General features: G+C 40.6%; 1 protein-coding gene across 1 annotated transcript in view; it reads left to right on the top strand.

Moving 5' to 3' along the window:
• The window catches only part of STYK1 (serine/threonine/tyrosine kinase 1), a 34,236-nt gene that overhangs the window by 11,103 nt on the left and 11,927 nt on the right, over positions 1-11,206 (top strand). The window contains exons 2-6 of the mRNA XM_069101489.1: positions 2,241-2,391; positions 3,380-3,514; positions 5,282-5,548; positions 7,622-7,803; positions 10,370-10,453. Of these exons, the coding sequence (XP_068957590.1) occupies positions 2,328-2,391; positions 3,380-3,514; positions 5,282-5,548; positions 7,622-7,803; positions 10,370-10,453 (732 nt within the window). The 5' untranslated portion in view covers positions 2,241-2,327. The remainder of the gene's footprint in view (positions 1-2,240; positions 2,392-3,379; positions 3,515-5,281; positions 5,549-7,621; positions 7,804-10,369; positions 10,454-11,206) is intronic.

The following is an 11,206-nucleotide window of genomic DNA, read 5'->3' as shown; positions in this document are numbered from 1 at the left end:
GTGTGTGTGTGTGTGTGTGTGTGTGTGTGTGTGTGTGTGTGTGTGTGGGTGTGTGTGGGTGTATCATTTGGTTTCTGGGCACAGCTTGTAGATAATGAGCTAGCTGACTGTTGAATGACCCTTAGTTCCTATTATCTTGTGAAGCAGTATTGGTAAGGGAAAGGGCACTGGATTTGGTTCAACTTTCCACTTTTCCTTTCCTTCTTCCTATTATATACTACCTGTGTACCTTTGAGAAAATCCTTGGGCTTCAGTTTCCTCATTTGCAAAGTGAGGAGGATGAAATAGATGATTGCTACATCTATGACCTTTTGTCTTTGTGTTGTGCTCTTAGGCTTGGGCTCTAAAGGCTCAAGTTCATTAAGCTGGCTATTTGAAAGAATGTAATTGCTTTTGATAATAGGTTGAAAAGGAGGACTAAGAGGTATAGTGGTAAGAAAACTAACTGCTCTGTAGAAACTTCTAGATAACTCCTAGGCAGTCCTTTGAATGTCCCAAATGCTCTCCCTGCCCTCCCCTCTTTCTCATGTAGAGCTTCTCCTACCCACACACAGTCTTTTTAATCTTAAGGTCCTCTGCTAAGTCTAAACCCTCGAAGTTAAGTCTTAACTCTCCCTGCTGTCTGTACCCCTTTTCTATATTTCAGTTTGTCTACTCTTTTTTACCTGGGCCTTTGTTAACAAGCCACACACCTGACCCTCCTTTAAGATAGGTGGGAATGAATTCTATTAAATATCATACCCATTTACAAGTTCAAGGCAGATCCAGGAAAATGAGTATAGGATCAGAAACTGGGGTTAGGAGGTAGTAAATTCTTTGTACTGATTAAATATATTCCTGAGCCCTGGAAAAATCTGGCTCTCCAAGTGTCTCCACGGTTATTAGAATTAATAAATGATGGGGTGGCCAGGTAGCACAGTGAGTAAGAGCACCGGCCCCAGTGTCAGGATGACCTGGGGGATCGAATCCGGGCTCAGACACTTAGCATCCACCCAGAAACACCTGGCCGTGTAACCTTGAGCAAGTTACTTAACCCCAATTGCTTAAAAAAAAAAAAGAATTAATAAGTGAATACAACACAAGATATAATATATATATACTCTATACAATGTATATATAATATGAAATATAAAAAATATACATAATACACAAGGCAAGACTATATAAATTATGTATCATCTTCATGATATAGTACAATATGGTATTGTATAATTCAGTTAACGGAAGCACTGTTAACTGGAAACTCCCACCAAAATAGCAATAAAATAGGTTGTGAAATCTGATAATAGTTAAAGCCAAGTGAACTGCATAATTATATTCCAGATCAGTAAGAAGTATAGCCCTTAAATGAGTAGACTTTTTGTGACCTCATAGAAGTGGAGACTATATTAAGTAATCACAGGCAGAATGTAAAATATGCTGAAATACAGACAAGAGGGCAAGCAGCTCTGGATTCATTTCAATGTGAACTTTGAGGCCACTCCCACTACAGGAAGAAAGATCAGAGTCAAGGTATTTCATGTGAAACCCAGATTATATAGTATTAAGTATGACAAAGAGTAGAGAAAGTCTGGTACATTCAAGTATAATAGGGGAGAGACATCATGTTCAGACAGCTTAAGGGCCGCCTAAGCTGGGTGGTACCAGAATGTTGGAGTAAAGACTTCGGGGAAAATGACCTTAATGTCGCATGTTACACAGTGGAATGTACACACTTAGCCCAGGGCCACAGTAATGTAAGCAGTGAATAGCTGGATAATAAAGATGTTTGGCTATCTCTAGTTTATACCTGGGTCGGGGGTAGAATACCCAAACCTGGACATTGATGGAAATGAATGCAATGAAACCCGTATGATGCTTGGAATTATGGTCTGGTTTGTAGTTTACATCTGGATACCACTTTCTCATTGACTTAGGGATATATCTGCAAAACAGAGGTTTTGGAATGAATAGCACAGATTTTAAAGTCACCTAAAGGGAAGAAGCAAAAACCATTGTTAACAGTGGTTACTGTGTTGCTAGGAGAACTCGTTAAAAGAGAGAAAAAAGCTCCATACCCTCTCCACAGTGGAGAATATGAAGGACATTGGTTAGATGTCAGGTAAGAGACTAATAAGAAAATGTGTGCCTCAAGATTAGAGAGAGGAATGTCTAAGAACTACAGGAGACTTATTGATTTAATGACTAATGATCTGTAATGATTACAAGAAAAAACTTGATCCTACTCTCCCATGTTTCAGAATCATCCAGCCCTGTGGGATTGTTCACGTATGTGAACATTCTATGCATCCTGTAGGACAGGCACTGGAGGTGGCAGCCCTATTACAATGGGAGATGCAAGGAGGATGACAAGGGTGCTACTGGAATGCAAACTCACTGACAAGCTATGCAGTAAGTTCGGGCTATCACATCACTTACATCAAATTGAGGTTCTCAGGGGAAAGCAGGCTCAGGCTGGTTGGAATCATATATTGGAAACCCAGAGGGAATGAAGGTGGTTTCTAGAAGAAAGGTCCTTGCATTGGTGTACTGGTAGATGCTTAACAATGGGCTTTATGAGAAAAAAAAAGTACTCAAAATTTTTTTTGAGGCAATTGGGTTTAAGTGACTTGGCCAGGGTCACACAGGCAGTAGGTGTCTGAGGCTGGATTTGAACTCAGGTTCTCCTGACTCCCATCTGGTGTTCTATCCACTATGCCACCTAACTCTTTCTCCCCCACCTTTTTGGATCATAATACTTTTAAGTTTAATCTATCTTACTAACATTTTCTCCATCCCTTTATGAAATCTAGATAATCAACAAACAGTAAATAAACCCCTGATTTGTAGTCACTGCTGATTTTTTTTTTAAAGCAATCGGGGTTAAGTTAAGGTTACACGGACAGTTATTTCTGGGTGTGGTGCTAAGTATCTGAGCCCAGATTTGATTCCCAGGTCATCCCGACACTGGAGCCAGTGCTCTTACTCGCTGTGCTACCTGGCCTCCCCTGTCACTGCTGATTTCTAAGGTGTAAATGCCCACACTGAAAATTTAGCAACTGGTTCTTGATAGCCAGTTAGACCTGCCTTTAGCACACCCCTGATAATCTCTCTAGATGGGAAAGTGCCGATCAGAATTCCAAACTTGCCTTCTCTTTATCTCTGACAATAGCTTTAAATTTCATATGAAGGACAGCAGCAGTCCAACCCAGAGTGGAATTTTTGTTCACTCAATAGAACGATTAAAGAGTAAAGCCATTTGGAATTCTGGGTGGGGAGCAGAGATTCCACTTTAGATATAGTTGCATGTGAGTTAGGAGAGGAGAGAAGATGGTTATGGGATTTCTGGGCCATATTCCCTTTATACTTCCTTTCTTTTCTCTATCAATTGCCTTTTTAGTTCTACGGGAGAACCAGTACGAAGTTGTTATTGTTCCCACACTCTTTGTTGCTGCCTTCCTTATCCTTCTGGGGGTCATCTTATGGCTCCACTTTCGTGGACAAAGAGTGCAGAGACAGCCACCTGGACTCCAAGGTAAAGGCCAGGGGGAAAGGACTTCCCAGCCCAGCAAAGTTTCTTCAGAAGGAGTGGGAAAGTGAGATAAGATGGGCTTGTGTCTAAAGGCTCAGAGGCCTTGCCAGGTTGCACATCAAAGCTGGGAGGTGGGATGAGGATGATCTCACCTCCCAGGATTTTTGAAGAAGCACAGTGTTGTGTGTTTACCATAGTAGCTTGTTCAAGGCAGAGACCTTCTGTTCTATTTCCTTTTTCCTACATCAGAATATCAGAAAATATTTTAGAGCTGAGAAAGGAGAACTCAGACTATGTCGGCTCTGTGTGTTTCTGTCCTGGTATGTAGGATAGCCCAATTCCACCTTTTCTTATAAAGAGTTTATAACTGAGGGTGTGCAGGCTTAATTACAGTATATAAGTCTGTGAAAGGTTATTAAGCCAGAAGTGGTAGGTGACCAGCTGCTCTTTAGTTTTACTGAAGATATAATATGAGGAAATGAATTTACTAGAGATGTTTAGGTTAAATATAATGAATACTTTTCTGATTAGAGGCAGTGTGATGTAATGGATACGGAGCCAGTCAGGGACACTTGGGTTCAAGTCCTGTTTCTAACACATACCTTCCATGGGAATGTCACTTCTTAGTGCCCCAAGCAATTCTTTGAAGTTCTAAGTTAGAGAGAGAGAGAGAGAGAGAGAGAGAGAGAGAGAGAGAGAGAGAGAGTTGTTCAGCATTGGTAGAAGGAGTTTTCTTGTGGAAATTTCCTATGTCAATGACGTAGGTCTAGTCTCCTCACCCACAAAATACTTCCTGGAAGGGACGTGAGGCCCTAGAGAGAGAAAAACAACAGCAACAAAATGCTCTCCTTCCCTAGAGGTATTTAAAAATAAGGAAACATTGAATTTTTTTATCCAATTAGAGCAGGGATTATTCTGCCTAGAAATAAAAAGAAAGTATAGAGCATGGGTGTCAACACTGGCTGTAGTTCAACTCAGGTCCACAACACTCCCAAGTCTGCCTGAACCAGATTAAAATGTCATTGGAAATATTTAACAAAATAAATAAGAATACAATAAGATATAGGTAATATTAATATGTGGTTTTCCATGTCAGTGTGTGGCCCACAGAGATCCTTGTGTATAGTTTAGTGGCTTCTGTTTCACTTCAAGTTTGACACCACTGGTATAGAGGGTCTTCAAAGACTGAGGACCTTAGGGAAAGGGCACAGGTTGATGGGCTGAAACTAGTCACAGAGGAGAAACTGATTAAAGAGTAATTTCTCCCCCTGAATTAGTCATTTAGTTTGACTTTGTTGAAGTCATTTCATTTTCCTTTGTCTCCATGATAGTTACCATGAGTACTTGGGTACCTGAGGCTCTGGGGAGCCTGTTGAGGTGAGATGTCCTCATTATCCTGAAACCAAACTTCTGAGAAACTATCCTGCAATTCTAGAAAGAACAAGTAGAATGAGAAGAAAAGCCAGGACATTAATTAAGCCCAGGATAGTGGGTGACTCGCCATTTTTCATCCTTATTGAAGACCAAATAAGAGGGAACAAGTTTGACATTTTATTGGGGGACCCTCTTATGTTGGTGTGGTGGTCAGAGGTACCTCCTGGAAAGGTCCTTGGAAAACAGTAGTAAAACTGGGTCTTAAGGGACATTACTGGTCAGAGGAAAAAGAGTTGCAGGGATCTCTGGCATATTCCTTCTGGGCCTTCTTTCTCTGGCATCTAGATTCAGCAAAGACCTGAATCTCAGTTGAGGTGTTTCTTTTCTTTGCCTTAGGAATTGCCCCTATGCCTCCATCTCGGGGTCTGAGCTGGGAAGCAACCGGGCTTGGAGGAAACATCTTTGTGCCACAGAAGCAGACCTCAGTGAAGGGCCTTTTACAGGCCACTGCGCCCACTCTGGCTAAGCTGCAGGTGCCCCGGGAACAAATCTCTGAAGTCCTGGAGGAGATCCACAACGGAACTTGTGGAGCCATCTACCGGGCCAAGATGAACACTGGGGACTCTGCTAAACCTAAGAGTATTGTCCTTAAGACTTTGAAAGGTAAGCTAAGGAGGTCTCCCTTGCTCCTTCCTCCCTCTTTATTTTTCTTCTAATCAGAATCTTTCTACTTATAATTTTCAACATTCATTTCCACAAGATTTTGAGTTCCAAATTTTCTCCCCATCTCTCCCTTCCCCTCACCCCAAGATGGCAAGCCTACTGATTACCCCTCCCCCAGTCTGCCCTCCCTTCTATCACACTCCACCTCTTATCTCCCTCCCCCTCACTTCTTGTAGGGCAAGATAGATTTCTATACCCCATTGCGTGTATATCTTATTTCCCAGATGCATGTAAAAATTTTTTTTGACACTTGTTTTTAAAAACTTTGAGTTCTACATTCTCTCCCTTCATCCCTCCCCACCCACCCCCATGGAGAAGACAAACAATTCAATATAGGTCATACATGTGCAGTTATGTAAAACATTTCGATAATAGTTATATTGTGAAAGACTAACTATATTTCCCTCCATCCTATTCCCCCCCTTATTCTATTTTCTCCTTTGAGCCTGTCCCTTTTCAAAAGTGTTTGCTTTTGACTACCCCCTCCCCCAATCTGCCCTCCCTTCTATCATCACCTCATTCTTAACCCCTTCCCCCCTACTTTCCTGTAGGGTAAGATACCCAATTGAATATGTATGTTATTACCTCCTAAAGCCAAATCCAATGAGAGTAAGGTTGACTCATTCCCTTTCACCTCTCCTCTTCCCCTCTATTGTAACAGTTTTCTCTTGCTTCTTTTATATGAGATAATTTACCCAATTCTATTTCTCCCTTTCTCCTTCTCACAATATATTCCTATCTCACCCCTTAATTTTATTTTTTAGATATATCCCTTCATATTCAATTCACCCTGTGCCCTCTGTCTCTCTTTCTGTCTCTGTCTCTGTCTCTCTCTCTCTGTCTCTCTCTCTGTATCTCTCTGTCTCTGTCTCTTCATATATATATATATATATATCGACTCAGCCTCTCTCAGTCAGATAGTAGGGCTATGCTAGCTATACTACGGTACATTTAGTGACCCAATTAAGTTTTCTAGTGTGACCATTGCTTCTCCTTTCCCCAAATACGACCTTGTTCTGATGATGTCTCTTTCACCGGCAGTCCAAGATGGTAGGAGGACTATAGGGAAGGAAAACAAAGCAGCCAAAGAGCACATGTGGTAATAACATTCAAATGTGAAAATCCCTCAGTTTGAAAAGCAGTAAATACATTAGATTACCATTTAATAAAAGAACATATATGGCTTTTCATTTTCATAGTTATACGTGGAGGAAAAAATGATATAGTGAAAGCAGCACTTCACTGAGAGATAGGGAGCCAGAATTTTAGTGCCTCCTTTGTCACTGGACTAGCTTGGGCCTTGGTTTCCCCAATTGTAAAAAAGTCAGTGTGGAATAATAAAAAGGGCATAGCACTTAAACATATATTTAAGTTCCTGATCTGTAAAATGAGGAAATGGACTAGATGACCTTTAAATCTGTGATCCCAGGAACAACATGTTCACCCAAAGCAAGAGGCCATATTATCAGCCACATTTTTACAGATGAGGAAACTGTGGGTCAGAGATATTAAGGGACTAGCCCAAGAACATGCAGCTAGCTCAGAGGTTTCCAAACTACTGCTCCCTTTTCGAAAAAGAATTATTCAGTGTTCCCCTGGAAATCTACTTTCTTTAACACTTTAACGTTGTTTTTTTTTTTTTTTTCACATTAAAAAAAAAAAAATAGCACCCCCCTGAATGGTTCCAGTGCCTCCCAGGTGGCAGTATTGTCCACTTTCGCCAGTCCTCCAATCTGAGTCTCCTGGCTCAGTATTCTTCCAATGTGACAATCTCTTGCAGTGCCTTTCAGCTCTAAGGTCTATGATTTGGTGTTTCCAGCATTATGAGTATCAGCTGCTTCAAAACAGCCTTCTAACTACCTAGTTCTTATCTGCCTTGACCACCAACTAAGTATATCCCCTTCATGGGGTCTCAGCAGAATCTTAGGTGACATTATTCTTTGCCCCATGGATTCCTCCACACCTACGGTATTCTCTCTGCTTACCATCCCTGTCTCCTCCTATCTTTGGCAGAACCAGCAGGATTTCATGAGATTGAAGATTTTTTGGGACGGATTCAGTTCCACCATTTTCTAGGCAAGCATAAGAACTTGGTCCAGCTTGAAGGCTGTTGCACACAGACGCTGCCTCTCTATATGGTATTGGAGGATGTGACCCAGGGTGACCTGCTCAACTTTCTTTGGACTTGCCGCCGGGTGAGCTGGTGTGTGTGTGAGTGCACCCGTGCATATGTGTGTGTATGTGTACATGTATGTATGTGTAAGAAGATTGGTTTAAGGACAAGAGAGATGTGGAAATTTCCTGATTATTTCCTAAGTTTTCAAACCAAACTGTGTCTTCCTTTTTTAGTTCTACCTTTAGCTTCTAGAGATGTTGACTCAGAAAAGGTGCATTTATTTCTCAATCTCATATTATGCTCAATATTTCAAAGGATTCATGATCTCAGTGATGTGGGTCCTAGCGTGAATTGTAACACATCCAAACCTTCTTATCAATTCTTTTCAATGACCTTAAATGCATCCTCCATAGCAAATCAACACCAAAAACTGGATGCCTTTTTCTATATTAAGTGATAATAGCTTAGCAATCAGGTTGTACATCTCTTGTCACTCATTATTGCAATTTGACTGTCCTATGAAGATTTTCCACCATACATTTATAGGCTGATATATTTTATGTCCTTTCTCACAAGCCATTGTTAGTACCTACAGCTCCCCTGGGTCCCATTTCTCTTTGAGTCACTTTTCATTTTGGTTCTTTAGAGGTTCTGGTGGTCCCACAATAACAATCACCGGAAGAATATTAATGTTAAAAATGTCTTTTTGGGTGTCAATGGGCAGCTTGGGATCATTGAAAGCACTACACAATTTCAAAAACGCAGTCAACCTACTTTCTCCATTCCATTCAACTTTAGGAGCATCTCATGGTCCATTTGTAGTGCCTGTCCACACCATAGAAAATTATAGATGGATTGCCCACAAAGCTACATATCAGCATAGACAATAGGCATTTTTCATTCACTTAGCTTTTCCTGGGCAGATTGCTAGACCCATCTTTTTAAAAAAATCTTTTTGGAGGGGAGAAGGCAAGGCAATTGGTGTTAAGTGACTTGCCCAAGGTCACATGACTAGTAAGTGTTAAGTGTCTGGAGTCAGATTTGAGCTCAGGTCCTCCTGACTCCAGGGTTGGTGCTCTATTCACTGCGCCATCTAGCTGCCCCCTATACTTTGCATTCTTTAGGGCCAAACAAAAAATATTCAATAAATCCCTATTTCACAGTGGCCCCTTGAAACACATCATTTAGTGTAGTGATACCCTACTGGTGATATCTCTTTATATGATTACATAAGTTGATCGTCGAAGAGAAGGAGTGAACACTTTGTACTCACGATTGTACTTGAAGCCTTTCCAGCTTTAGAAATTCTGTCAGAGTTGCATTGTATTGGTTTGACCTTCCTAGTCATTATGAATATGACTTTTGGGGAGAATTTCATATTATTAAGTTAAAATATCTAGAAACCTTGCCCCTCCATCTTGAATTCCTTTTTCTGAAATTTCCCAAACCTCCACCTTCTTCCTTTCAAAAATTCTGCTCATTTCCTTGGTTTTCTGGTCCACCCATCCAGTTATAAACCTGAATGAATATCTATTCATCTACCACAATGTGCTGAAAATATTTATCTCCCCATGAGTGAGATTGCAAGCTCCTTGAGGGCAGGGGATGTTTTACTTATTTATTTGTGTTTTCAGTGCATCACACAGCACTTGGTACATGATAGTCATGTAATAAGTCTGTAATGATTGACTGATTGGTTTTTGTGATCTGAGATCTAATAATCCAAGTATGAAAAATGAACAGCATGCATGTTTTATTTAAATATTTTTACTTATTTATTTGGTACATCTTCATATGTTCCTTGGCTTATCTGCCATACTCACTCATGCTCTTTGATTTCATTTATCTGGAGTTAGAGAGGCCACATGACATAGTCCCAGGGTCCAGGAGGACCTGAATTCTTCTGCCACTGATACATGTTGGCTATGATCTTGGTTAAGTAACTTAATTTCTCCATACCCTAACCAATTTTCTAGGACTGCTAGTTAGAATTGAGTTGCTGACCTGTATTGTTAGAGAGTTTTCTTACCAGGGAGCTCCCTACACTGATAAAATTATAGGCCTGACTACAGAATAATCTGGAAACAGATGGAGGCAGAATGACAAGCTGGGGAGGGGGTCAGGATGATTAAGACAAGTTTTTGGGCAGCCCATCCTCCTCCAATTCTCCCCCACTGACCTCCAAACTAGGTCCTATACACTGCTTATCACCTAGACCCAAACACAAGCATCAAAAAAAAAAAAAGATCGCTGACTAATGGGCTAATTAAATGTACAAATGTCCTTTGCATGTACTTTATGGTCATTGTGATTATTTTGGGTTTTTTATATGATTCCCATCACTATCCCAATTCGTTTCCTGTAAACATTTCATCAATTTCCTGTGTTCCATTCATTGTCCTCTTTCCTTTGTGTATATCTATCTGAAAGTCTATATTGCTGTATCTCTTTATTTCTGCTCATGTTACTTACTATATTTTTCACTTGGTCTTTATCTGTTTCTAGTTTTTAGTGTTTCTGTCCTTCCATGTATCTTTTAAAAAAATTTCATCTCTGTCTTTCCTTCTGTCACCATGCTTGGGCCAACTTGTTATGGAACATCCATGATGAATTGCTTTCTTTCTTCTCTACTTTACTCTCTTTAGGATGTGATGACGATGGATGGCCTCCTCTATGACCTCACAGAGAAGCAAGTCTATCATATTGGACGGCAGGTTCTCATGGCTTTGGTGAGACTTGGCAGACATACTCAGGGGTTTTGGAAGGGAGGGGAGAGCTATAATTAGAATGAGATGATCAAAGGCACTGCACCAAATTTAGAACGTTCTAATCATTTGTAATTTTTTTGTAGAAGCAACAGAACTTTTTCAAGTAGTCAACAAGACTACTTAGTGAAAACAAGCCACCCCCATTGGGTACAAGGAGGCTATTTCCACATTTGGACCTGTTCCTTCTACCTTCAACCGAGAGTGTACTTCTTTAAGCTTTTTCCATTATAGTTTGTGGCGTTTGCTATCGGTGCAAAAATTCCTAGTTATGGATCAGATTCCCATGCGCTCAGCCCTACATTTAACTACACGGCTTTCACCCTGTGTGCTCTGGAAAGAAAGAGGATAAGAAGGAGAAAAGGATATATTGTCCACTGAAAATAAACAATACATACTCTATATAACAAAGAAAGATATAGTCTTATAAACTTTTATTTCAGAGACTAGTCCAGTTATGGTTCTTCAGAGGCAACAGCAGGGGTTTAGAAAGTTCTCTCAGTCCTAAAGAAAACATGGTATAGGGGAGGTGGTCCTACTAAAAGGCTAAGGTGTTTCCTTGGTATTTATGAATGGGGGAGGGACAAATCAGGTAGTAAGATGAGAGAGGATATTTAGAGAAGGTCTGAGTGGATGAAAGACCATAGGAGCTGATGGAAGTATATATCCTTCCTTCCTTCCTTCCTTCCTTCCTTCCTTCCTTCCTTCCTTCCTTCC

This window comes from Petaurus breviceps, unplaced genomic scaffold (assembly GCF_028583685.1).
Source record: "Petaurus breviceps papuanus isolate PSGF00001 unplaced genomic scaffold, PetGlider_PUasm1.0 470, whole genome shotgun sequence".
NCBI lineage: Eukaryota > Metazoa > Chordata > Mammalia > Diprotodontia > Petauridae > Petaurus > Petaurus breviceps.
Note: the sequence above shows the minus strand (reverse complement) of the source record. Positions and strands in the feature narration are given on the sequence as shown.